We start from the raw sequence: 27,548 nt of genomic DNA on the forward strand, positions 1-27,548 counted from the left end.
CTTCTAACCTTCTCTCCTTGCTTGTCTGTAATCTCCTGCACTAACAGTGAGAATCCAGCTAACATCAGAATTTCATCTATTGGATAGTTCAATTCCAGAATACACATACATGATTTCAGAGTTGCATACATGGTTTCAGAGTGGTTAACCCATGGATGCTTGATTCTCCCAGTTTGGGACCATTTGAATTAAGGTGCTAGAAATAATCACATGTAGGTTTTAAAACATAAGTTTTCAAAAACATAGGATGTGAAATTGCTGTGTTGGTTATGTATGTATGTATGTTTAGCTTCGCAAGAAATTGCCAAACTATTTCTACAAAGTTGCTGTATCAGTTTTTGTTCCTACCAACTATGAATGAGAATCTTGTTGTTCTGATTCTGGACCTGAAATTGGCACTGTCATTATTTTTGATGTAACCATTCCAGTACCTGTGTCATGGTGTCTGCATATTCCCACTGAGGTGATGTGGAGCATCTATCTGTTTGTGTATTTATTTGCTATCCTTATATCTTTGGTGAAGAGTTTGTTCAAATCTTTTGCACATTTTTCATTTGGTCATTTCTTTTCTTATTATGAATCATTAAGAGCTCTTTTGTGATGTTGGACACAAAGCCTTGATTAGATATCTGTGTTCCAAATATTTTCTCCCTGTCTGTGCCTTATCCTTTCATTTTCTTAAAAATGTCTTTCACAGAGCAGAAGACTTTATTTTTAATAATACCCAACGCATGCTTTTCCCCGTGGAATATGCTTTTGCTGTTGAATCTAAAAACCCATCCCCCAAACCAGTGTCCTAGAGATTTTTCTCCTGGATTCTTTATTCTTGTATTTTTACATTTAGAACTCTGATTCATTTTTATTTTTTATTTATTTTTATTTTTTTAAAGATTTTATTTATTTATTTGACAGAGAGAAATCACAAGTAGACGGAGAGGCAGGCAGAGAGAGAGGAAGGGAAGCAGGCTCCCTGCTGAGCAGAGAGCCCGATGCGGGACTCGATCCCAGGACCCTGAGATCATGACCTGAGCCGAAGGCAGCGGCTTAACCCACTGAGCCACCCAGGCGCCCTCTGATTCATTTTTAGTTAATACTTGTGTAAGGTCTGTGTCTAGTTTCATTTCTTTTGCATGAGTGTTCAGTTGTTCGAGCACCATTTGTTGAAAGACTATTTTTTCTCCTTTTATTCCCTTTGTGCCTTTGTCCAAAAAATGTTTGACTTTATTTTGGTAGCTCTATTCCTGGTCCTTGTAATCTGTTCTGTTGATCTGTGTGTCTGTCTCAGCACTAACACACTGTCTTGGTGGCTAGTAGCTTTATAGTTAGTCTCAAGACCAGGTGATGTGAATTCTCATTTTTCTTCCACGTTGTGTTGGCTATTCTATTTTTTAAAAACTTTTTAAAAAGATGTTATTTATGGGGCGCCTGGGTGGCTCAGTGGTTAAGCTGCTGCCTTCAGCTCAGGTCATGATCTCAGGGTCCTGGGATCGAGCCCCGCATCGGGCTCTCTGCTCAGCAGGGAGCCTGCTTCCTCCTCTCTCTCTGCCTGCCTCTCTGCCTACTTGTGATTTCTCTCTGTCAAATAAATAAATTAAATCTTAAAAAAAAAAAGATGTTATTTATTTGGCAGAGAGAGCACAAAGAGGGGATGTCACAGGCAGAGAGGGCAGAGGGCAGAGGGAGAAGCAGGCTCCCCTCTGAGCAAGGAGCCTGACTCGGGACTTCATCCCAGGACTGTGGGATCATGACCTGAGCTGAAGGCAAATGCTCAACCACCTGAGCCACCCAGGTGTCCAGTGTGTTGGCTCTTCTAGATCTTTTGCCTTTCTGTGTACACTTCAGAATCTTCTTGTCATTATCTGCAAAATAACTGTGAGGTTTTATTTGGATTTCATTGAATTTATCGATTAAGTTGGAAAGAATTGACGTCTTAGCCATATTGAGTCTTGCTACCGATGAATACGAGCTCTATCTCCATTTATTTAGATCTTTGATTTCTTCCATCAGTTTTGTCTTCCTGCATATATGTATTGTGTTAGGTTTTATACTTGAGTACCCTTTTTAGGGGTGTATTGTAAAGAGTATTTTTTTCATTTGAAAAATTGGAATTCAGTTCTTTATTCAGATATAGGAAAATAGTTGACTTTTTTATATTGACCTTGTATCCTATGATGTTTTGGTAATTTCCTCATTACTTCCAATAGTTTTTTTTTTACTTTTTATAAGATATTTGAGATTTTCTACATAGACAATAATATTGACTTCAGATAGAGTTTTGTTTTTCCTTTTAAATGACACACCCTCATTGTCTCATGCCCTCTTTCGACCCACCTTCCCTCTAGTAATCTACCAGTTTGTTCTCTATATTTGTGAGTCTCTTTTTTTGGGTCTCTTTTATGCTTTGTTTTGTTTCTTAACTTTCACATATAATTGAAATCATAGGATATTTGTCTTTCTTTGACCTATTTCATTTAGTATTATACCCTCTAGATTTATCCATGTTGTTGCAAATGTTAAGATTCCATTCTTTTCTCTGGCCAAGTACTAGTCTATTAGATATCTATATAATCTCTATCTCTCTCTCTCTATATATATCTATATATACACCACGTCATTTTATCCAGTCATCTATTGACGGGCTCTTCCATATCTTGCCTACTGTAAATAGTGCTGCAATATAAACGTATCTTTTCAAATGTTTTCATTTTGTTTGAGTAAATACCCAGTAATGGAATTACTGGAACATATGACAGTTGTATTTTTAAATTTTTGAGGAACCCCCACATTGTTTTCCATAATGGCTGCACCAGTTTTCATCCCCAGCATCAGTACACAAGGTTCCTTTTTCTTCACGACCTTTATCACCAACTCTTGTTCTTTCTTGTTCTTTTTCTGCAGGCAGAGTCCCAGGCTGGCAGGAGAAGTGGGCGTGGTCACTGGGACAGCCCTCCGAAATGGGTCAGGTGACCTTTCAAACTCTGGGGTGGTGAAGGGTTCCTCACATCAGAGCAGCACGCGGGCCATAACGTAGGCGGGTTTTAATGGACCCATCAGACAACCTGTGCAAGACCTGAGGACGAGTGAAATGCGCTGCCTGGAATGGAGGTTGTGTTGTCTTCTGGGGCTTCTGTCCCCAGGGGATATTCAGCCCGGTGAGGTGGGGGCAAGGGGGCAGGTTATTTGGGGCCGATTTGCCTTGCTTCGGGGGCGACCCTGTGTTTGAGCAGGAAGGCGGGGTCTGCAGTTGGATCTGGCATCTGGGCCCACATTGGTCACAACGGTGGTTGGGTTGAGGGGAGCACAAGGCTGGCTGGCTGGAGTCTGTAGCCCCTCAACTGCCTTTTGATGGCCTGTACCCAGGGCCCGGGGTACCTGGGCACAGCCAGAGTCCCAGGGCCCAGGCAGATGCTTATAGGAAGGGACTGGAGCCAGGGAGGGAGGGAGGGAGGGAGGCAGCCGGGTGCTGCACCAGGGTGCTCAAGCCTGACTCTCTGCTCTGTGCTTTATTGGAGGGTTGGCGTTTATCAGGGCAAAATGCGCACAGTGTGAACTCTGCCATAGCCACGACCCTGAAGTGGAAGGGTTGTTGTGGAAGAGGAAGGTAGTCAGTCGTGTTTTTTTCTTTCTTTCTTTCTTTTCTTTTTTTTTTTTTTTTGTTGAGTACCAGGGCCCATGAGACATGTTGTAGCAAGGAAAGACCAGAGGCCCTTTTCAGCCTGATGAAACTCCTGGCAGCCAATTCGCGAAGCATGCTTTAGGGGAAGGCCTTCCAGCAGCAATGCTAAGACTTTGACAGATGGCGGGGCCCTGTGGTTTTGGCCTCCTTGAACCTGCACTCCCTGCTGGGACGGAGGGGCCTGCTTCCGTCATGGGTGACTCTGTGTCTCCCCACGTGCGGGTCCTGAGACCTCGACTGAATGCTCTCCTTGTTTTTACAGGTGGTGCTTCAAGGCTCAGGGGACGTGGCCTGCTGGGCAGCATCCAAAGCGTCTGGCCTCTGTCTCTTCAGTGCAGGTGGAAGTGCAGCACGTCCAGGAGTGTGACCGCTGTCATCTCCCTGGTGCACGTGCATCGCAGTGGTAAGTTGTCTTGGTTCTGAACCTCCCACCTGGGTTGAGGTGCAGGCCTTGACTTGGGTGTCTTTCGTGCCGGCTTCTGTCTTTCTTCCGGAGGCAAAGAGAGCCTCTTCTTGTCGATTAACATGGAGATGTACCGTTAACCAGAATGTCTAGAGTCGGCTGCTTGGGGAAGATGACATAGTGGCACATGTGGAGAAGGTTCTGCAAGTCCCTGCCCCACACAAGACTTCTGAACTCCAGGTTGCCCCTTTTAGCAGAGTCCGGAGTTATTGCAGCCTGTCCTTATAAATAGATATTGTCTTGATGATCGACTTTCTGCCCACACTTGCTTTATTGGGCCATTCTTCTAGAGCAAAGAATCCCAGGCATCTTTACAAATGGATGTCTGAGTGGACTTCCGCACATGTTCTTTCTCTCTCTCCTCATTTTTTTTTTTTTTGCAGGGGAGTGGGTGTTGCAGGGGATGAGAGCGACCCTTCAGCAGGCTCCACATGCCTTCCATAGCCTGACACGGGGCTCAGTCCCATAACCCTGACATCATAACCTGACCCAAAGCCAAAAGCTGGTCCCTTAACTGAAAGAACTTCGCAGGCATTCCTGGACAGGCTTTGTCTTTATGGAAGGGACTGTAAGAACGCCTTCCTGTTCAAAATCTACCGAATCGGGGAGTATTTCCACATCTGCAGTGGTTGTACACCTTGTCAGGCCCAGAGATATGTAGCTCTTCTTGGTGGTGGAGAAAAACCTTTGGCTCCCATGTTCTCATAGACAGGGAGGAAGCCCTCACTGCCTGATGCTGAACTGTGGAGGTTCTGGTGCCCTGTCTTCCAGAAGAGCATCTTTGTAAAAGATGAAATTAATTTGCCAGCCCCCGGGTGGCGCAGTTGGGTAAGCATCTGCCCTTGGCTGAGGTCAGGATCCCTGGATCCTGGGGGATCAAGCCCTGGATTGGGCACCTTTCTTTCTCTTCTCCGCTGCCGGACCCCGGCTGTTCTTGCTCCCTCGCTAGCTCTGTCGATCTCCAATAAGTGAAGTAGATATATTTCTAAGCATGCAATTATTTTTTAAATCCATTGCGCTTTGTGAGGACAATATTAGTAGAATTAAGGACACATGAGAGGTAGATCACAAACCATGTGTTTTTTGAATCTTGTGGCCATTCATCCTTGCGATCTATATACATCGATAGGTTCATGTTTTTGTGAACATACTTCTATCACCTTGTGTTCTGAGACTCTGAGTTCACCCTCGACTTGATGTTCTCATGGATCCCAGGCAGTGTTACTTCCCGTGATCCCACTTCCTACCAAGGGACAGTACCTGTGTCTGTTGTGAGAGCTCCTGAAGGAGAAGTCCCCTGTTCTTACTTGGCATATTGTGCACGGTTGTGAGACCCGCGCTGTTTGGTGAGACTGGCCTTTATGGAAGTACTCCTGGATCAGAGCAGATGTGCTTGATTTCTAGCTATTGGTTACTGGAATAGCGCATTCCGCATCCCTCAGAACGGGGCCCTGTTATATGTGTTTGCAGTGTCTGAGTTTGTATCTCAGAGTCACCCTGAGGAATTCCTTAGGAGGTAGTTGCTGATGGGAGTGTCCAGGGAAGAATTTCCCTTCGTTGTGTTGGGATCAGTGATTCCTCGGTGTGAGGGTGTCATTGCTGGCTAGGGAAGAAGGGATAGCTGAGCCCATTCCTTTGCTCATCAGACCAGGAGGATTTTCCTGTGTGCGAATCCTCTCAGGTCCTTCCTGGGTTGGCTCCGTGAGGAATGCGATTCCCATATGGGATGTCCTCGCATTCAGCCACAGCGATGATGCAGGGAGTCCCAGGGGTGCCTGCACCTTCGCTCCCATGTGAGGGATGAAGCACACTCTGAGATGGTAGCGGGAGCCTCAGGCCTGAACCCCACCTGAAGCTTCTTCCACCAGGATACCGCGCTAGTGGCTCTCCCCATGTGAGTTCTCTGGTGTTGGGAAAGGGCCCACTTCTGGGTGAAGGCTCTGCCTCAGTGACGGGAGACAAGGGTTTGTACTGTGTGATTTCTGTGGCGGTGAGCAAGGTGGGCGCTCTGGGTACAGGTGGGGCCCCAGTGGTGACAGACACAGGTTTCTCCGCTCTGAATTGTCTGGTGTCTCCAAATGTGAGAGCTGTATCCAACGGCTCTTCCACATTGACCGCATTTGTCGGGGTGGCCGCCGGTGTGGATCCTCGGGTGCTGGCTAAGGGTGTGGCTGGCCTAAATGCTTTCCCCTGAAGATGACATTCAACCGGTTTCTGTCTGTGGGAACGTGCCCATGGCCTCGAAGGGATGTATGTTGCTGTGAGCTCTTGTGCAGCAATCCCGGCACATGGCTTCTACCCCGTGTGAGTTCCTGGGCAGGAAGAAGAGCAGAGCTCTCTGAAGCAAGGGTCCCCCACCTTCTTTCCATCCCCGAGGGGCGTCTCCAGTGGTCTTACTGTGTACAGAGGTGAGCACTGCCCTGGAGTTGTTCCCCCCATGTGTATCATGTCTCCGTTCCTCGGAAGGGTGAGTTCTCTCGTGTCTCCCGAGGTTAGAGCCCCGACTAAAGGCTCTCCCACACCGGGTAGATGGGTGTGCTGCGATCCAGGATGAACGAGCTCTGATGTCCCTGGCATCAGGGACACATGGCTGAAGGCTCTTCCACATTGTCAGCAAATACAAGGCTTGTCTTCCCAGGACACAGCACACCTGGAGTGAGTGAGGCACGTGAGACCTCTCCCGTGCTGTGCTCCAGCATTGCCCGGGTTCCTGTGCAGTGTGAACCCTCTGCTAGTGGCCAGAACACGAGGGGCTGTGGCAGGATCGCTCCCTCACGTTCCTCCCTTCTTGAGTCAAGGAACGCGTTCCAGCCCCTCCCTTCAGGAATGGTCGCTGCGTCTACCCCTGTAGGCCACTTGTAGTCGCGTGCCTTGTTCCTTTCCGGAATTCATTTAGATCTTTCTACATGGTAGCATCAAACCCCACGTCAACTGCTGATTAAATTTTTGATGTTTCTGTTTCAAAGACTAGATACCCGTGAGTCGTGCTGAAGCCAGTGACTTTTCCAGACACTCGGGCGGCGGCTTGACTCGAGACCCATTTCAGCCGAGAAATGAAACTCTTCAGGTTTCTGGTGGGACAGCCCATATGCTCAGGGTCTTGGAAGACCAGAGATTGTGGGGAATGCTTAGCGTAGCCCGTGTCCAGCTCTAGTGTGGAAGGCCAGGGTTCATGACCCTGAAGCTTCCCGTTGACTTGCAGAGAAGCCGACCTTTGAGATGCCCCCGTGTGGGTCTCCCTTCATCCTTTATAATAGGGAACGAATTGCCGTGAGCTCCTGGGTCTTGTACACAGTGAGTGAGTCCTGGAACACTAGGTGAAAAAGTACTGAAGTGCTGTGTGGGGACTAACAGAACAGAAGGAGAAAAGGAAAGAGGGGGAGGGAGGAAGGAATACAAAGAACGAAAAGATCATGTAGGGAAGGAAGGAAGGAAGGGAGGGAGGGAGGGTGGGAGAGACGGCGGCTTGCAAAAGGGAGAAGAGAAACTGGTAGAGAGGCATTAGGGGAAAGAAGAATTTGAAAGTTGTGAGACAAACATCTGAGAGTAAGATTTGAGCTTGATGACAAAGGAAAGGAATGGAGTCCTTTACTCAGGAGCAGAAACCGGTTGTAGGGTGTTGGTGATGAGAACCTTTGGACCAGATAAACCTGCGAGACAAAGAGAGTGAGGGAGGGATGCTGGGGAGTTTCAGAAGGGCAACGTCAACCACGTCGAGGACCGAGAGAGGGGCCATGTGAGGGTTTGAGTGCAAGAACCACAGAAGGGTCCAGTCCTCGGAGGACACAGAATGTGCAGCGGGTGAGGTGGATGGAGTCGGAAGAGTTGACAGCAATGGGCCCGTGTTGCAGGGCTGTTTCCACAGGAGCCCTACAGGAGACAGGACTGATGTAGGAAGGAGGTTAGTATTCAAGGCCGATGGTCAAGAAAGAAGTCTTGAGACGGCTTTGCTGGCAGGAGGTGGTTTTTATTAAAGCACAGGGATATGACCCTTGGGTAGAAAGGGCTGCTTGCTGGGGTCGTGACGGGAGGCTGACTCTCTGGGATGGCATTGGGGGAGGTCAGGCAAAAGGGAAGTTTTGCAAGAACGTGGCAGTTGGACAGAGGACACCGAGGATACAGTTGACTTTGCTCTTGTGAAGGGAAGGTGGTTTTTCCTGCTAGGAAGGCATGAATTGAAAGATGGTTGGGAGCTTCCTGGAGGAATGTTACCTTCCTCCTCTCACAGGTCCTTCTCAAGGGACTGCAGGTTTGAAAAGAAACTCTGTCCTACGGACATTTCCTTCGGCCTCAGCCTCCCTCAGTGTCGTGGAGGGGAGAGAGATGTCAGGGCTTCAGGAAACGGAGATCCGGGCCTCTGGCAGGTCGCTAGGCTCTCATTAAGCGGGCCTCTTGATTCCTGCAGAATCACGAGGACGTTTACAAACCGAGGGAGACTCCGGTCTTGCCATCTGGGGAGAATCTGTTTTTTCCTTTCCTCAGCTTGAGGGCAGTCAGAGCGCCTGAGGGATGTCCCCCGTATCCCAGGTTGGGGGGGGCGGTGTGGCGTGCCAGCTCCTGCTTGGTGCTCAGCTAGCCTTCTCCTCCCTCCTCGTGTGCCCTTGACCAGGACGGAGCATTGCGTGGTTAAGGTTGTTGAAGGAGGACGGTCTCATCTTCTGTAGCTTCTTCCTGCTGAATAGGGGCGTAGAGCTGTCCCTCCGCGTGGGTCGTTCCTGGTCAGGTGGGGTAGGCCCAGCTGGGGGAGGCCTCTGCTGTCAGAGTTGTAAATGGAAGAGGCCGCTGAGTGCAGGGGAGAGCCTCTCCTCCCTAAACCTCTTGCTGCTGCCAAACACACAGGCTGAGCGGGGCACGTTTTGTGGGGCCGCTGCCAGTGTTGAGCCCAGCATTGGTCACGGTCCTGTGCGTCGAAGCGACAGGGGCGGTTCCGGTGCGGCACCCTTGGGGAATCCAGCAGGGGTAGGGCCGCTGCCCCTCGAGTCGATCCCAGGGTGATCAAGGGACCCTGGCAGTGCCGCTTCGTCCTGCATGTGTCAAGCTCTGCAGGGTTGCCGGGGTCTGCAGGGGACAGCGGGAGGAGGAGCAGCCCCTGTAGCAGACAGGGGAGACGACGGGAAGGCTGCTCTCCATCCCAGTCCCAGGTGGGCCCAGCCCCAGGTCGGCCCAGTCTCCCCACACAACGGATTGTTGTGGGCCCAGGTGGTTGCCTCGTGCTCCAAGTGTCCGTCATCGGCAGGTCCCGGGCAGCCAGCTCTGGGTGTGGCGGCCGACTCAGAGGGTCCTCTCGTCTCGTCCTCGGGGCTCCAGTGCTGTCCTCTGGTGGGCTGCCCAGAAGTCGTCTCTTTGGCCTACGGAGGTCAGGCGTAAGAGAGCCGTTCCTGCAGGCGTGTTTCCCTGTGTGTTCATGCCGAATCCTCCTCCGGGCCCAAATCGGAGCCGCAAGTGGGGCCCCAGGGCCCTCCTGGCTCCCTTTGTCGGAGCACCCCAGGAGCCTTTGGTGCCTCGGGGTGGCGGGCACACTGTCCTGTGGCGCAGCTGTGGAGACAACGGGTGGAGTGGTGTGAGATAGTGAGTGGCGTGTGGTTTGGGCCATGTCTTACCAGAGGCCTGTGGGGTTTTGGGGAATATGTCTTCTGAGGTGTTGAGGTGGAGGTTTCCCTGCAGGACCCATGCATGATCTGAAGAAAGGGGAATTTCCCGTGGGCCCCCTGGGGCTGAATGAAAGCTTCACAGCCAGGGTCCCTCAGGCCCTTCCCTGAGCGTCCTTCTCCATGACGGCAGGGTCCTCCTCCTCCTGCTGGGCTGTCCCTTCCCCAGCCTCTCTGAGAGCCCTGGACGTGCCCTTCTCTGTGGAGGGAGCGTTTGCCCACACGAGTGTTACAGGTGGCGTGGCAGAGACCACGTGCTCCCGACTCCCAGGGGAAGTGAGTTCGCACAGTCCACGGGCTGTGGGCAGGTGTTGGGTGAGGTGGGAGCAAGCAGGGTGGCCTTTCCCTGGTGAATCTCCCCTGCTGACTGAGGGATCGAGGAGAGTCTCTAGAGTATGAAACTCACAAAGCAAAATGGTGCCATGAGGGGACCCACTACCTCCCACGAGGCGTCTTGGAGGCTCGGGGGACTGGAGGTGTTGGTCAGATCGTATGGGAGTGGCCGGCAGACATGACTCAGCTGGAGACCGGGCCCGACTACGTGCCCACAGGGATGCAGCGCTGGGAGGGGTGAGCTGTCCTGCTCCTGTGAGCCCGGGGGCCTGTCTTGTTTGCTCATTTCTCTCGTGCCTGAAGTGGGAGATGAGGCCACCTCACCACTGTCTCTTCGCGAGTAGTGTCGCCTGGGAGTAAGCCATCTGCTGACTTTTGCAGGGTGGGAGGGCAAGGCTTGTGTCGTGCAGAGGGAGGGGCTCAATGGGGGGCGTGGAGCCCTTTGCCAGGAGGTCACCGTGCCTAGGCTGCCTGGGGTCCAGTCCCTCCAGGTAGCCAGGGCCCTCCCTCCAAGATCAGCAGCTCCTGGACGACAGCGCCCAACCACCACAGGGAGTTGCCTGGATTAGGTGGAGGTTCCCCGTGGGATGTTCTCAGGTCTTCCTAGTGCCTGCAGGGACTGGGACCTTCCTCTCCTCTCCTCTTTGTGGTCAGAGGCTAGGGCAGCACTCCGGGTTTTGTGCGGTTTGCCGAGGTGCCCACAACAGGGACTGGGCAACGAGGGAGAACGTGTGTCCATGTTCACCGGCTCCTTTTCCTGCCCGACTCACCCCGTTCCCGAGTCCTCCTCTTCTTCTGCTTCCCTTGTCATTTGCGCCATGTCCACAGAAGGGAAGCTTCTTGAGAGCTGAGAGCAAGAGCAGAAGTGGGCATGAGCACAGACTCCCTGGCATCAGAGAACCAAGTGGGGATACTCACACCCAGCCTCCCTTCCCGAGGGCCCTCCAGCCGGGTGAGCCGTGCCCTGCCGACTCCCAGCCCTCCTCTCTGCTCTGCTGTCCGGGGCTGCTTCCCAGAGTCAGCAGTGAGGGGTCAGGGTGATGGTAGGAAAGGGGTGAGGAGGGCTGCCCGGGGATTTCATGCAGCAGTTCCGATGCAAAGCCTGAGTGCCTGCCGGAGACGAGGGCCTCCAGGGTGGGCATCGTCAAAGCAGGGAAAGGGGAAGCGCTGGGAGGAGGCGCTTATGGACAGAGGAGAGAGGAAGCCCAAGAGATGGAGGTGGAAGTGCATTACAGGCGCAGGGTGGCTCCTTCCGACGGAATCGTCGTCCATGGAATCCTTCTCCGGGTCAGAGATCAGCGAGGATGCTGGGGTTGGCCATGAGAGAGGACAAAGGGGAGTTAGTGCAGCTGGCGACCCACTGCTCTGGGGATGCTGGGCTCTGCCCTCAGTGGGGTGCGTCCCTAGCTCCGAGTCCTCCCTGGCCTTGGTCGCTTGATTTCCGCAGGGTACAGGGGGGTCTCCGGTTGCCCACCTGCTCTGCCCACCTCCGATTCTCTCCAAGACCCGGAAGCCCGGCTGTGTGATCCTTTCCCCCCTGGAGGCTGTCACTGTCCCTAAGACTGCGTCTGCGGGACTTTGTCTTCCTCTGTCCTTGTACTTGTCCTTCCCTGCTCTCTGTCTTCCTCCTCGTCCTCCTCCACCTCCTCCCCTAGAGATGCTCCATGTCCTTCCCCTGCCAAGCTCCACCAGTCCTATTGTTGTCCAGGAGGGGGCAACCATGAAAGAGAGGAGATATCCTGGGTCCCCCGGAATCAATCCCCCGATCTGTCTGTGCTGGGAGCAGTTGTCATGGGCCTGGGATTGCTGGGGAAATGCAGGGAGAGATGGCCCACCTCCTCCCCACAGCCCATGTCTGCCCAGGGACTGGGATGACCTTCCCAGGGACGTGTTTCAGGGAACGCAACGCCCTCTGTTTCCCTAAGTGTTAGAGAGGTTGAATGGAGACGGGAGCATGGGAAATTGTGCAGGCGCCCTCAGCTGTTCAGGGCAGCCCTGGAAAGCATCCATCGGTGTGGTTACTGAAACACAGGATTCCTTGCCAGTGCTCCTGCTGAGGCTTGCCAGGAATGGACGGGGTCGGGGTGTGTGTAGGGCCCTGGGCAGGCCTGAGGAACGTTTGCCGTGTGGGCATGCCTAGGGAGTGGGGAGCATGGCCAGGGCTGTGAGCGGCGAGGTGGGTTTGTGAGAGGAACCGTGACTCCCTGACCCTGCTCCCAAGAGGCTCTGTGCTATGCCTCGATGCCAGCTGGTGAGAGGTAGAGTGGACCCGGGGCAGCAAGTGTGTGAAGCAGGTCCAGCAGCCCCTTCACACAGGCCCAGGGGACCGTGGCCCGCGACAGGGGTTCTCCAGGGGAGCTGCATGGGGGCGTCCCGCCCTTGGGAACACGTCCACAGGTCAGACTCGGCTGGGGTGTGAAGGCTGGCAGAAGGTACGATTTACAGGAACCTGTGTAGTGAACCCAGGGGAAGTACGCTTTCCCTTCTGCAGCTCTGGGCATCCCCTTGAAGGTACAGCAGCGTGGAGAGAACCGGGACGGTTTGGTAGTGGAGGTTATGAGGGAGAGGATTTAGACCTGTCTTCTACCTCCTGGCTCAGACCAGAGCGTAGTGTCGCGGTTCTCTTGCCCAGTAGAGTGCGGTTGGGGCCGCCAAGTCCTGAGCATGACCAGGTCTGGGCCCGTGCCAAGAAAGATGCAGAATCTCTTGTGCACCATTCCCGAAAGGCCATGAGCAAAGAGGCCAAGCTTTGACATGTGGCAGCGGCCAAGGGAGGCACGAGCAGCTTTGATGGGAAAGATCCTTCAAGGAGCCGCACAAGCAGTCGAGTGGTGATGACAAACCCAGCCTACCCTAAAGGCCCGTGGACACCTCGTCTGTTCTTTTCATCCCGAAACCGTGACATGAGCAAATCATGCCTGTGCCAGAGCATCCCTTTCCTTGGTGGTTTTTGACCCACCTTCTTCATTCTCCGGAGCGGCAGGGGCAACCCCATGTTCCCGGGAGCCATGTCCCAGTGTTCCCCTCCTTGGTGCCGTTCCCTACCTGAAGAGACTTTGTCCTCACTGGTGGAGTAGTCCTCGATGCTCTCTACCAGTAGATCTGTAAGAACTGAAAGAGGAGCAATGCCATTAGGGAAGAAACCGCCTCACCCCTTCATCCCAAGTGCGTTGAGATGTCTCTGGGCCGTGCAGCATCTGCCTGACCCTTCTGCTGTGCTTTCAGAGGTTCACGGGGCTGGCGGAGCCGGAGCCCTTGGAGGAGACGGGGATTGGAGTCTCATGCCTTCTAATGAGACCAGGACGCTGCAGCAGCCACCTCAGTGTCAGTTCTGCATGCCCATGACCGCTGTCCCCTCCCAGCGCAACCATCGGAAACGCCAGTTGTTATGGGACTCTTGACGTGTGGCTAGTGGGAGTGAGCAACTGGACGTTTTCGTTCCCTTGATGATTTCTGTGTACTGCACTGAGATAAGAAATGACTGTGTACGATGGATACTAGACAGACTCTTTCCTGGATCACTCGGCACTAGACACCAACCAGGAGCGAGAGACCAGGCCTGCTCTCCTGCGTATTTTTCGGGCATCTGTGGCTGGCGTGACAGGGACGTTGATCAAGGGAAGACGTTCCCGGGCTCACACCCACCCACCAGGTGCTGCTGGAGGTCTTTGGACCCGAAGAGATGAAGGTGAAGCCCCAGTTGCTAGAATAAGTGGGGAACGGATTCCATGCAGCACTGATCTAAAGCCTACAATGTGCTGCTCTCGGGACAGAGAAGCTGCTAGAATAGATAAGGGAACCATAAAGGAACACAAGGAGCCACGACGTTTCTGAATATGAAGAAGTCAGTGGTAGGTCTCTAGAAGCTGACCTTCCAATACCTTGGATGACTCCCCTGAGCCAACAGGAGGGTGCTGGCATACAAAGAGGCAGGGGCACCTGGGAGCCGAAGATAAATGCGCCCGGAAATGCGCTCATGTTGGCATCACGATGCTTCCCAAGAGGACCGCCCAGAAAAAGCATCCTCTTCTGAAACAGCGAACAGAGTGAAAAGGCAGCCCACAGATTGGAGACACCCTTGGCAATCCTTATTTCAGAAAAGGTGTGTTCACTGACATAAAGGAAGAACAACAAAGAAAACCAACCAAACAAAAGAAGACTGTGATTTCACCAAATGAAAGAATCGAGAAAAAGACTGGAATAGTCTGTGCTGCAAAAGGGAACAAATAACTCGGTCAGTCAGACAGACGTCGTACGAAAAGATGCTCAGCATAAGGCTTCGTGAGGGCAATGCGAATACACAGGACGCCGAGCTGTGGCATTGTAGTTAGGGTGGCGAGGACCCAAACCAGGAATTCAAACCCAGGACCCATGTTGGAAGGAGGCAGAAAATTGGAGACTTTGTATGCAATTTGTGGAATGCAGACTGGTGCAACTACCCTGGAAAAGCCCGTTGAGTGTCCTCGGAGAGCAGCGAAAGGTACTCCCGTGGATCTCGCACGTGCGAGAGAGAAAAAGAGATGTTGGAAAATCAGATTCTGTTTCCAGTACATGTTTCTCATGAGAGAAAGTCTTGTTGGCTGCCAAAGAACCCTGAAACCCTGATTTGGCTCTGTTTCCATTCCCAGGCACTGAACCCCCTTGAGTTGTCTATTGGCCCAAACCTTCCGAATCTAACAAGGCCCTCTTGCATGGACAGATGGCCAGCAAAATGGGTGGTGATTGTCCTGTCACCCCTGTTGAGGTTTGAGGTTCTTTTTGGCCACGTTGCGATGCACAGAGCACCCCACCCTTCGTTCCTGCATGGAGGGGGCCCAGGTGCCGCCAGTGATCCTCAGTCCCTGAAGACCACCTCGTTCCCCCTTGGATAGGACACCTTTTGGGCCCACCTCCAAGTGCCCCAGCAAGGACCAGTGGTGGGTGTGGGGTTTCCCTGGGAGAAGGCCAGTTGCATTCTTAGACACAGTATCTGCAGGGAAATGGTAATTCTCCATGGAGAAACACGGAGTGAATTGGCCCCATCTGTTCCCTGGCCATTGCCCCTTTGTGCGCGTCATCCCCGAACGGGCTTTTGCATGCGGCTGCCCCGGATGCCGCCTGCAGAAGGGAGGAAGTGTGTCCCAGCACTCAGTGCTTGCGATGAGGTTGGGAAGACGCATCGTGGGGCCTCTGATGCAGAGACGTACGTGTGTGTGTGTGTGTGAGTGCAGTGTCAAGAGGGAGGTGCTGTGACCATTCTTGCCCGAGACCTACCTTGGCGGGAGAGCCCCATGGACGCTGACTCAGTAACAGGGACACACTTGTGTCTTTGGGGCACAGTCTAGCCCTTCCTAGTTAGCGACGGGATTTGTTTTCTGGGGGGAATTGATGTGTTGTTGCAAGGAAAGAACACCTCTTTCAATTGTAGGTGTTGAAGAGTTTTTCCATGTCACGTTCCTGACGTGACAGTGATGGGAAACGTCCCTGAGAACGTGGACACCATTAATCGCCATTTTGAGGGGACCAGACATGTTCGAGAGCGCAGCATTCACCCACCTGACACACACACACCAACCCTGAGAATCACAGCACATGGATTCCCATGGAAACAGACCACGTGCCCAGCACCCGATCCTACAGCACCTAAGAGCAGCACGGTAGCTTCCGGGGCCAGGGTCACGAGGCCTGGGTTCTCGGTCCGGAACATGACCCTTAGTCTCGTTGCAACAGGATCTGGATTGTGGGTGGCTCTCAAGATGGAGCCTGCAAGGAAGCCCCACCTTGCCCCTTGTCCAGGTTGCTCAAAAGCAATGAGTGACTCTAGAGGACAGCATACTTACCACTAAGCTCCTTTTCCAGCCGGGCCACCTGCGATTATAGAAAAGAAAACATGATGAACATCAAGTCCTGCCTTGTCCTGTGTGCACAGCTCTTTTGGTCTCTTGGTGATGGGCAGGGTCATGGGCAGTGATATGGAATCCACCTAGAGGTCGCATGCCCTGGGTCCATTAGGTGGCACGGCGGTGTCAGTATCACCCGTGAAAAAGCTCACGACCCTGTGGACGGTAACCGCACCTGCTGTTTCCTGCAGGGTCTTTGGAATGGGGCGTCCCTGGCTAAGAGTCGCTCTCTCAAGAATCTCTCCACCAAGGACATTGTACATGCCGAGATGTTCAGATCTGATTGCGAGTATCAGGGAAATAAGGGATGCTGTACCTCACCTGAAGGAAGGCTGACTTACCACCTTGGTGAACAATGGGACCTCTCCCTCTGTGCTGTCCACGTCAAGGTCATCGTACAGGCTAGCCAGGGGATCTGGGTGGATACACACAGAGAATGTCGGGACCCCTATGGGACTCTTTGGGAATCGCTCGGGGAGCTTTGCTTGGCGTGCACGTGTGGACATGTGTGTGGAGGTGGGGAGCTCATCAGTATGGACTGAGCTGCAGTGGGCCCTTCCTGGATGGAGGACGAAAGGTCCTGGAGAGGAGCAGGGATGTGAATAGAAACTCTGCCTCCTGTTGGAGCTACAGGGCCTGGAGTAGCTGTGAAATAGTCCATCTCCAAGGCACACCTACTGCCTGCCCCCAAACCTGCACCACCTAAGAGCAGCGCAGTAGTTTCCGGGGACAGGGCCATGAAGCCACGGGTCTTTCCCCAGAAAATCCCTTTCTGTTACCCTGACCACCCTTCTCAGACCCGCCAGACCTGGAATCAGGGTGGTTCTCATCGTGGCTGCGACGAAGCCCCGACCTTGGCCCTTTTCCAGGTTGTTGCAAACAAGTGAGTGACTCTAGAGTACAGAATACTTACCGCCATCCCCTTCCAGCAGGGACACCTGTGATTTCAGAATAGAAAACAGTATGAACATCAAATCAGGCTTTGTCCTGTTTGCATGGCTCTTTTGTTCCCTGGGGCACCAGAGGAAGCCACATGGGGAAGTGTGCTAGAGGCCCGTGAGCCCCAAAGTATGACAAGAGCAAAATGAGTTCTCCACAGATGTGCCTAGTCTTCCTAGAGGTCCCACGTTTCGGGTCCCACTGGACAAAATAGGTGCCAAGGAGGAATAGCTGCTACCCGTACTAAAGCTCCCTCTCCTCCAGATGGTAGGTGATCATGCTGTGGTTGTCCCAGCCCCCCTGCAATGCCTTCGGGGTTAGGTAGCATTTGGTAACAGATTCTCTGTCAAACTTCTCCCTACCCTTTCACTTGTGCATGCTGAGATTTTTTTTTTTTTTTATGTAACCTTGATTTAAAAAGCCAGAAGAATTTTGTGTCTCCCCCAAAGAAAGGCCAGCGTACCACTCTGGTGTAAAACGGGGCGTCTTCCTCTGTCGTTCCTGTTGAACGTTCACCCGCCTGTCCATCCAGCCAAGCTAGGGAGAGATCCACAGAATGGTCAGTCCAATGGTGGAGCTCGGTAGGAAGAGCTCAGGGAGTTTCGCTTGGGGTGGGCGTGCCCGGGAGTGTATGGCGACGTTGGGTTGCGTGGGTATGGACTGAGCAAGCTGCTGCTGCATCGAGAGAGGTCAGGGCAAGGAGCAGGAACGGAGGGAGAAATACTGGCTCTGAACTCGAGCTACAGGGAATGGAATCAGGGTGACCTCGTCAAGCCGAAAGTGGGTAAACACTAAGACACACGGTCCGTTGTACTGACGGGCAAGCTCTTCCAACCAGCGACTGTGTCGTGGTCATTGTCAAGACCGATTCGTGGCCGCTCCCACCTATCTCTCACCTCTACTAGGAGATTGTATTTGTGCAGAAGAATGCTGTGTGGCAGGGTTGCATTCAATGCAAGCACAAGTACCCTAGAGGTTTCTATTTGTCCCTGAGTCATGCAGGGACAAAGACCCAGGATTTCTACGTACTGACATCTGACCATTCCAACAGAGTCCCCATCCACAAAGTGCTGATTCTTCCCAGTCTTCCTTTCCTGTGACATGTGGGTGTGTCCTTGGAGTCCGCGGGACCCAGTTTCCCGGGACCCACCTCCCCCAGTCAGGACCAGGCAAGTTCACGAGAGAGCGGAGGCCAGGCGAGAGAAGGGCGCTCTCTAACCTGGCCATGTAGCAGATTGTCAGGAAGTCGGATCGGGCCCCGAGCTAATGATGAAGCTTTCCTGGCTATTGCCATTTGCCAGTGAGCCTTCCCTCTGTGCGTTCAAGATGGGAGCGTTTTTGTAAGGCTGGTGGTGATGTCTGGGTCGACTAAAGTAGCTTCTGATTCCTTTGTGTTTTGACCCTGTCTTAGAAACATCCCGAGCTAGGACAGATGTGGGCCCCTTCCTTTCTCCCCATCCCTGTCTGAGGAAAGGGAATCCTGAGCAACCCTCCAGGTGGAGCTGGGGTCAGGGAGGGATGTGGTGTCCTAGGGGGGTGTGTGCAGCGGGGATGAAGGAGGTTTGGCTTTGAAACTTTGACCCGTGCCGTCAAGTCCATTCAGTGGGAGATGTCTTCTGGTGAAACTCGACGGAGTCCACACAGCCACATGCCCGGTCCCGTCGCATCGACCCACGCGAAAACAATCCCCAACCCTCAGACGCACCAAGCACACCGCCCGCATGACCTACTGGTTTCCAGGGACTGTAGCACAGGGTCCTGGTTTTCTGCAGGACACTCCGTTTGTTCAGTCCGCCCCAGCTTCCGTTCCCGGGAGGAACTCAGAAGGGGGGAAGCTCTCCAGACCAAAGGAGGAGAGAAAGCCCTACCTTGATCTTCAGCTACATCTGTCTCCCTAAAGGGAGTGATGGGGGAATAGGCATATGGGCCATATCCGGTGACCGCCTCCTGCAGCTGGAGAAAGGGAAACCCAGTGAGGATCCCAGCACCCTGTGCACACCGTGTGCACACATCTCTGTGCCCTTGGTGTGTGTCGTAAGCAAGCTAGATGGGATGCGGTCATTGAGTCTATGATCCAGAGGAGGAGGAAATGACCTCCCGAAAAGGCTCCGGCTTGTTATGTCAAAACTCCCCCGTCCATTTTCTTCAGCAACTCATTCCAAAGCCATTTCCCATAGACAGAATGACCTGGTGGAAAATGCTCACAACCATCCATTGCCTAAGCAATGATGGTGATGTTTTCTCCGTGCCCGTCTCAATCCGCTGTCCATTAATGGTATAAACACATGGCAGGCTCTCAGCACCAAGGACATTGTCTCTCCCCTCTGGCATGTCCATGCTCAGATGTTCATGGAAAGAGAAATCAAACACTGGCTGTCCCTCAGAAGCACAAAATGACTTTAGCGAGGTGACCAAACGGTTCATACATTGAAGCTTCTGCCTTCAGCTCAGGACTTGATCCTAGGGTCCTGGGATGGAGGCCCACATTGGGCACCCTGCTTGAAAGGGGAGCCTGCTTCTTCCTCTCCCTCTGCTACTCCCCCTGCTTGCGCTCTCGTGCGCACTCGGTCTGTTTGTCTGTCTCTCTCTCTCTCTCCTTCTCTTTCTGTCTTAAATAAATAAAAAGTTGAGGAACAATGAGTTTACCTGAGGCAGAGTCGGAGTTTCCTCCTCAGCCCTCAAAGTGGGTAGTAGCTCTTCCATCAGGTCATCGTGGAGAGCTAGGAGGATACAGAGGCACCGTGAGGACACTGGTGAGGCTGCTCAGGAAGTAGGCGGGGATTTTGGATGGATGAGGACAGGAGGGGAGTGTGTGCGTGGGGGAGCGTAGGAGGTACGGGCCGCACTGCTGCCGGGCCTTGTCCTGGTGCAGAGGGGAAGGGATGGGAGAGGAGCAGGGAGGAAACGCGAAGAGGGTTCTTGTCTTTCTAGCTAAAGTGAGCCCGATCAAAGCCAAATAGCCAGTCCAGTACATGGGAAGCCTAAGCTGGCTTCTGTGTGAGGACCGAGTCCCATAGCCTCTCCTGACTGACGTGCCACTAAGGCGTCCCACACTGCTGCTTTGGACATCAGCTCTGGGCCCAAGATCCCCACCTGCTGCGACTATATGCATCACGTCTCTGTAAGATTTTGCACGGCATAAAAAGAAGCCTCACTTGCCAGGCTGCATTCAACCCTCAGGAAAGGAGCCTAGTAGTTTGCTTCACTCATCCTTTCTTTGTCTTCAGAAAATGCCATGTGCAACACTGGAGAGCACGGACATCTTAGCTTCTGTAAACAGCCGGCACCGTCGATGAGTGTGATAGATTCCTTTCACTGTTCTTGAGCTGTCCTGTGTGTGTGTGTGTGTGTGTGTGTGTGTGTGTTTCCCCTGAAGACAGTGGCTGTCCGAACCCTCCCAGGTGTTCTGACCAGTGGAAAGTTGCTTACACAGAGGAGTCTTGTTGGAGTGTGTGTTGATAGGCTGTCGGTCTGCTTTGCAGGAGATTTGCTCCGGGGATGTTGCGTCCAAAGCTTCCACCCAAGCTTGACCTTGCTTTCCTATTGGCTAGTGGTATTTGAGTGTGTGCTTAGAGAATCTGAACCTTCCTGAGGCTTAGGGAAATCTTATCAAGTACAGTCAGTTCCCTCCGTGATGCTTTTCTGCCATTGGTTGGTCGTGTGTACACACTGAGACCGGCTATGACTGATGTTGCCCTGTTCTGTCCTCCACGGGTCCACACGCTTTCCAGCCATGTGGGCTTGAGCACGAGGATGTGGCTTTTCTCTGTGCACTTGACTCCAGGGACCAGGCTGTAATCTTTAACGTGGGCTTCTAAGCTTGCCCTGGCTTCTGTGTCCATGGAAGCCACTGTGTCATGTTGGGTCCTGTGGGGGACCATCATAGAATCTAGGTATTTGGCTGTGTGCACAGATGCTTATGGCCCTTTGCTAGCTAGCACCCATGGTACATCATGACCCCCTGGCTGAGGGACTAACACAGGTGGGTAGGCCAGAGCAACTTTCAGATTGGAACCTGAGCTCCAATCTTGGCTTTCCAAGTAGGAGGTCAAGGGTTTGGTCCCTTCATCTCTGCACCATGCCCGTCTCAGGAAATCAAAGGGAAATGTCCTCCAGGTACAGCTGTGGTGGGTAGGGGAAGGAGTATGTAAAGTGTGCCAGGGTGATGAGAGTGTTTTGGAAGGGGGACACTGTGATTGTGGTGGAAGTGTGAGAAAGATCTCCTGGGAAAGGCACACAATCATGTTCCCAAGCATAACGCATGGGGACACATACACACACCTGCACACCCCCACGCACACCCCCACGCACACAGGGCCTTCATCCGACGTGCACACAGATCAGCCCTTCCCTATGTACGAGTTCTTCCAGGCCCTGTTCGACGTGGTGACCGTGCCTCACCGGACAGTCTCGGTCAGTATCCCCCAACCCCCGTTCCTTGTTGGAACCCAGAATCAGGGGGCAGGCTTCTTTGTACTCTAGATTTCCTCCCAGAGCCCGATGGTCTTAAATACGTACAGCTGTCCTTGCTCCCAGCGTCTACCTGCGATTGGGGAAAAGGAAACACAGTGAGGATCCCAGCATCCTGTCCGCTGTTGGGCCAGCTCTTTGGTTTGGGGAGGACTTCAGGCAGTTAATTGGATGAGGTCCCGTGGTTGAGTCCATGTCCCCCCACCCGAGTTCAGGAGGACCGTTTGAATGACGCTGGAGCATCATTCAATCTCCGAAGTCCATTCTGATCAACAGACAGAACGTTCTCTTTCAAGGAGAAACCTTTTCTGCTGAAGAAGGTGTTTGATCCCATGGAGTTTGTAACTGAGGCTGTCCTGTGTCATCACCCTTTTTGGGTCCACTGTGCGTAAGAGGTCAGACCCAGGATTCTTCTATGAGGGGAGGCTGCTGCCCCCTTCCCCTGGGAGGTAAAGTGCCCGATGTTCATCAAACTCCACTGATGGAAGAAATCAAGGAAGCACCATTTATGTCTCTGAGAAAGAGAGGTGAGCTTACCTCAGGGAGAGTTGGGGGACCTTCCTTTTTCCAGCCCCTAGGAAGGTCCTTGGACTGTCCCTCCACCCGGTCTAGGAAAACAGAGAGGAGCTGTCAGGACATTGGCTGCGCTACTCAGGAATGACTTGGGGAGTTAAGTCTGCTGGATGTGGATGCGGGGCCAGAGGGAATGGACGTGAAGGGTGACCAAGCAAGGCCTAACTTGCCAGTGGGCCAACAGTGTTGGACACAGTGGTAGAGACAGTACACAGTGCTGTACACAAAACACAGAGGAGGGGAGCAGGATGGAAAAGGGAAATGGGGCCTTGGCTTTCTAACGGAGGGGATGTCATCAGTGGGAACTCTCAGCGTCTGTCTGGGAAACACTCAAGGCACCCTGGGTTTCAGGGCGCAGTCCCCTGAGCCTTCCTGCCCACTGTGAAGCCAAGCCAGCTTGCCACTTCTTCAGCTGGTCATGGGGCCTGTTCAGCTGTCTCCCCTGCACCTCTGCTGTGTGACCCTATCGCTCCTCTGTCGTGCCTTGGAGTAGTGGGTTTTTCGGTGATGGAATCTAAGTACTGGGGATGGTTGTATTTGTTAGTACGCGTCCGTTCGGTGACAGTGCTGACATCCGTGATGCTTTGTAGACCGCACTGCCATCTACGGGGAGAACGTTGCCATCCTTTCTCATGGCACCTCTGTACCCGTGACGACATGACCGGCCCTCCCCGTTTCCTCCCTGCACCGTCCCTTCCACTTTCTGGGTCTCCGAATATCCCTACTGGAGTGTCCTCAAAGCCTGGGATCGTGTCATGTACCTCTTTCCTTGTGTGCTTGCTTTCAAAATGCGTGTTAGGTTTCCAGGGCCCATCTGTTTCGTAAAATATTGGAAACCTTTGTTTCTTCTTGCGCCTGAATTGCACTCCATGATGTGTATGGATGCCATTGAATGTGTTCTTTCCTCCTGTGATGGATTTGGGGGCAGTGCCTGTCTGGGGCTATTGGGAACCCAGCTGTGTGAGACATTAGTGCGCAGATTTCTGTGTTTCCAGAATGAGAAGACGTCACCGAATGCATTGGCCCCATTTGTAGAACGGTAACCACGTGGAATGTACTGGGTACTTGAGTTCCCCAAATGTGGCTAGGTCGTTTTGTTCCATTGAAGATACGTAGCACACCCATGTAAGATGTGGCTAATGGGCGGAAGTGAAGGGGGGACATCGTGAAACCTCCTGTCATATTCTGGCCCATTTTTCTGTTCAGCGGAAAGCATAGTCTCTTCCTTCCTACACATCTAAGAACCATGTTTCCTGGGGAGACCTGTAGGGACCTGTGTGTTCCAGAACGACCTAAGATCTATCCCTTCAGCTAGTAGACACTTTTTTCCTGTGCCCCTTGGGTCCAGTTTGAATGAGGATCTCATCGTGACTTGTGGACTTAAAAGGGGACGGACGGACGGCATAGAGGACAATGGCTACCAGTGAAATCGGAGGACAATGTGTCTCAGCAGTTTTAAAGGCTTCGGTTATGTATGTGCTAGTGAACGACAGAATGCGTCTCCAATCTACGTAATGAGTCAATCCCCAAGGTACCTTCCTTGGTGTCCTTGATGATGTACACCTCATCATGGAAGGAGAACCGGACTCTCTTCTTGGGTCCTCGTGGAGGGAGGGGCGTGGGTGGGGGCGTCTCCACATCCTCGAGGAGACACTCCCCACAGATCTCTGGGAGACGCACAGAAATAGAGAACAGTGTCGGCACCTTGTCATCAGGAGCCCATAGGGGGATTGGACATCCTTTCCTTCTGGTCCATCCGTCTCCTGCCCCTACTCGCCAGGTGCCCAGCAGGCATTCCTCCCTCCAGGTGGGACTTAGGAAGAGGTCACCATGTGCTGTGCTCTGAATTCAGCCCCCTCCCACACCCACAGGTTCTGTGGGCAACGGCTTGTATGGAGCAGAGACAGGACAGAAACGCAACAGAGTGCCGTGAGCACGCGTGACGGCCTCAGTCACAGCCATTGAGCAGCCACACCTACCCGAGAGTGTTCCCCAGAACCCTCTGTGCCCGCTTCCTTGCCCTCCGGCCTAGACGTTAGTGTGCCGCCACGGTGTCCCTAGTGATTGAGTCCAAGGAGCACCTGGGACCTAGGGGAGTATGGGATGCTGCCCAGCCGCTCGGCAGGTGTTGAGGAAGGGACCGCCTAGGGACTCAGCTAGATGGCTGGCTGTGGTTGAAGCCACAGTGGAGGACAGTGGAGGGCCCTGATGAAGGATTGATCTGGGACAGGAATGTTGTCGTTTCCCTGTGGCCGGAGATCCCCCAGCCCCTGACACCAACCCACGGCCCCTGAGGAAAGGTCCTGAAGCCCTGAACCAAGAGCTGCCCTCACAATCTGAAATTCCTCTGTGCCAGTGTTTCTGTAGGGGAGAGCGAGGGCCACGAGACCAGCCTCAGTCCTCACTCACATCTGTGTTTGGGGCCCTGACATCAACTATGTGGCGGTTTCTGCCCAGTGGGGCCCTAGTGAAGGACCAGGAACGGGTAGCATGGGCCACGTTCCCTCACCTCTCTGCAAGGTCAGCCCAGTCGCCAAGGCTGTCCTGAAGGCCAGTTGCAGCCCACGGCTCCTGGGGTTCTGCTTGGCTCCCAAGGTGATTCAGACTCCCAACGGTCACATAGGACCCCGTCGAGAACTCGCTTGCCTTCCGCTCCCAAAGGTTACACTTTGACCCCACCAAGAACACGCTTGCCTTGAGCTCGCCAGTCCCGAGGAGCAGTCGATGGTACGAACGAACATGGAGGTGGCCATGTGGGCTGGCCATGTGGGGTGGTTGGTTTCAGGAAGGAGACGGATGATGCTGAGGGGCCCGCTCTTGCCATGCGGACTGCTCTGAGGAGCCTGGATGGAAGTGAGGCTACCCTGGCTGGCGTGAGTCCCTCCCTACTCTCTCATTTTTGCCAGCATCCCCTGTCTACTCTCAGGTCTCTTGATCCCCTCTGGAGACTGTAGGTTAAGCGGACAGTCTCCTGTCTCCCTCCCTAGGCCGGGCCTGGAGAACCCAGCCCCAGCAGTACCTTTGAGACCAGCAGACAGTCCACTGTGCAACTGCCGTGTGTTCTGTCCACCCACCCGGTGGCACAGCCCGTTCCCGTGCACTCCCCGGCATCAAGCAGACGGCCCGTGAAACCCTGCACATCAACCCATGAGACCACCCCGCTATCTTCCAGGGTCTCTCTCCTTCTAAAAACAGCTGCATTTCGACCGCTGACCCTTCCTCTCCGATTTTGTCGTGTCCATCGGGAAGAGGTGACCGGCAATTCCTCCCCCTCAAATGTGGTGCCTGGGTCGCACCCAGGTTCTCCTGATCCGGGGACAGCAGTGTGGCGTGTGACCTGTGTGTTGTCCCTTTAGGACTGTGTCCGAAATGGGTATTCAGAAAGAGTACGGTTTTCTGAACGTAGAAGTACTTTAAGGATGGCAGCTTCCCCACGAAATCCTAACGAAATCACCCAGACAAACGAACAAGCACAGGCATCGAACCGGGTGGAGGAATCAGAGGGTGGAGCGGAAAAGCCAAAGGGAAGAAGCCTGTCTCTGTGAAAGGGAGGCAACCAGCTCGAGAGAAGAGAATTGAGAAAATCGATAGGCACATACCCGTACAACAGCAGTTAAGATTCCCCATCGTGGGGACCTCTACAGCCGCTCACCAAACCGCCACGGCCTCGGCTCACAGAGTGACAGTTGAAACGGAAGGATGGATGTGTGTCATCAGGTCACCGTGGCGATGGCTCATGACAGAACTCTGAGGGTGAAGGCATCCCTGCACACTGTGGGGTCATGGAGGGAAGTGGGTTGGAGAGGAGTCGTTAGATGATAGGCATTGAGAAAGGCACTTGTTGTGGTCAGCACTGAGTGGTGGAGAGAAGTGATGAGTCCCCGAGTTGTACTGCAGAACGCAATACTGCGCTGTATGTTAACTACCTGCATTTTTGGACATTCAGAAAAGGAGACTCCTGAGGGCACCTAGGAGACTGAAATGTTCATTTCACTATCTGCTACTCTGGAAAACTCCTCTGTTTATACGAGATTGTTTCACAAAGTCTCTCCAGGAGTTCTTGGGTGGCTCAGTGGGTTAAGTCATAGATAGTTTAATTAAGTCAAAGATAGTTTCTTATTTAATGACCTTTTGAAAGTTGTAAGAAACCAACATTAAACATTTATTTTTTTATCTTGGCTTCGACACCCCCATCTCTTTTTTCCAGAGTTTCTTGGATTTTCTGACCTCAGGGGATTAATAGTGTTCACAGGAAAACAGAATAACAATGTGGCTTGAGATTTTTAATTTTTAGTTTTTCCCACATCAGTTCTGAAAAGGCCATAGTGTTTCCTCCTTTAGGTTACTGGTAAATGTTCAACTCATCTTCTCATGTTTTTAATTTTTCTGTGTCACAGAACCTAAATTGATGATAAATCCAGAAGGAACAATTGTTTACATTCACTCAGTGAAGAGTATCATGTCTAAGCTCAACATCTATCGGAGCCACACATGGACATGTAAGTATCTTGTATGTGGCGCTGTGTAGGCAGGTAAATCCAGGAACTACAAGGCAGGCCAAGTCTCTTCTAACTTCCTTCTTCCTTCCTTCTTCCTCAGCTCTCCCTCCTCGACTCAGAGCAGAAAAGGAACACATCCCAGGTGAGCTTTTTGTTTGTTTATTTCCACTTTGTTTTATTTATTTATTTATTCATTATTTATTTATTCATTTATTTGGGGGGGGGTCTGTGACAGGGTTTTATTTTTTTATTTACTTTTAAAAAATTTTTTCAATTTATTTATGTTCAGCAAAACAGTATTCATTATTTTTCCACCACACCCAGTGCTCCATGCAATCCGTGCCCTCTATAATACCCACCACCTGGTACCCCAACCTCCCACCACCCCCGCGACTTCAAACCCCTCAGATTGTTTTTCAGAGTCCATAGTCTCTCATGATCCATCTCCTCTTCCAATTTACCCCAACTCCCTTCTCCTCTCTAACACCCCTTTTCCTCCATGATATTTGTTATGCTCCACAAATAAGTGAAACCATATGATAGTTGACTCTCTCTGCTTGACTTTTTTCACTCAGCATAATCTCTTCCAGTCCCGTCCATGCTGCTACAAAAGTTGGGTATTCATCCTTTCTGATGGAGGCATAATACTCCATAGTGTATATGGACCACATCTTTTTTATCCATTCATCCGTTGAGGGGCATCTTGGTTCTTTCCACAGCTTGGCGACCGTGGCCCTTGCTGCTATAAACATTGGGGTACAGATGGCCCTTCTTTTCACGACATCTGTATCCTTGGAGTAAATACCCAGGAGTGCAATTGCAGGGTCATAGGGAAGTTCTATTTTTAATTTCATGAGGAATCTCCACACTGTTCTCCAAAGAGGCTGCACCAACTTGCATTCCCACCAACAGTGGAAGAGGGTTCGTTCCCCTTTCTCCACATCCTCTCCAACACATGTTGTTTCCTGTTTTGTTAATTTTGGCTATTCTAACTGGTGTAAGGTGATATCTCAAGGGGGTTTTAATTTGGATCTCCCTGAGGGCTAATGATGATGAACATTTTTTCAT

The 27,548-nt window shown here is 52.4% G+C and overlaps 2 protein-coding genes across 6 annotated transcripts in view; one reads left to right on the plus strand and one right to left on the minus strand.

The window, feature by feature from the left end:
- Nucleotides 1-27,548, plus strand: part of LOC131829021 (uncharacterized) — an 89,358-nt gene that overhangs the window by 53,817 nt on the left and 7,993 nt on the right. For all 3 annotated transcript variants that reach the window (XM_059170354.1, XM_059170355.1, XM_059170356.1), the window contains exons 7-10: nt 2,899-2,963; nt 4,015-4,079; nt 26,379-26,480; nt 26,581-26,622. In XM_059170354.1, the coding sequence (XP_059026337.1) occupies nt 2,899-2,963; nt 4,015-4,079; nt 26,379 (131 nt within the window). In that variant the 3' untranslated portion in view covers nt 26,380-26,480; nt 26,581-26,622. The remainder of the gene's footprint in view (nt 1-2,898; nt 2,964-4,014; nt 4,080-26,378; nt 26,481-26,580; nt 26,623-27,548) is intronic.
- Nucleotides 7,275-25,666, minus strand: LOC131829022 (uncharacterized). Of its 3 annotated transcripts, XR_009352667.1 has the most exons (9): nt 25,581-25,666; nt 23,517-23,648; nt 21,946-22,016; nt 21,457-21,481; nt 19,585-19,658; nt 17,402-18,891; nt 16,913-16,937; nt 16,341-16,414; nt 15,952-15,967 (listed from the first exon to the last, which is right to left on the minus strand). XR_009352667.1 is itself a non-coding variant. In XM_059170360.1 (7 exons), the coding sequence occupies exons 2-7, from the start codon at nt 16,503-16,505 to the stop codon at nt 9,542-9,544; spliced, it is 543 nt and encodes a 180-aa protein (XP_059026343.1). In that variant the 5' UTR covers nt 16,506-16,937; nt 17,402-18,637; the 3' UTR covers nt 7,275-9,541. The 3 variants fall into 3 exon arrangements, 2 of the variants coding, with proteins under 2 accessions (XP_059026343.1, XP_059026342.1); XM_059170360.1 differs by lacking the exons at nt 19,585-19,658; nt 21,457-21,481; nt 21,946-22,016; nt 23,517-23,648; nt 25,581-25,666 and adding exons at nt 7,275-9,674; nt 10,891-10,967; nt 11,354-11,427; nt 13,166-13,231 and having other exon boundaries at nt 15,940-15,967; nt 16,341-16,937; nt 17,402-18,637; XM_059170359.1 differs by lacking the exons at nt 15,952-15,967; nt 16,341-16,414; nt 16,913-16,937; ... (4 more) ...; nt 23,517-23,648; nt 25,581-25,666 and adding exons at nt 7,276-9,674; nt 10,891-10,967; nt 11,354-12,623.

This window comes from Mustela lutreola, chromosome 4, assembly GCF_030435805.1.
Source record: "Mustela lutreola isolate mMusLut2 chromosome 4, mMusLut2.pri, whole genome shotgun sequence".
Classification (NCBI taxonomy): Eukaryota; Metazoa; Chordata; class Mammalia; order Carnivora; family Mustelidae; genus Mustela; species Mustela lutreola.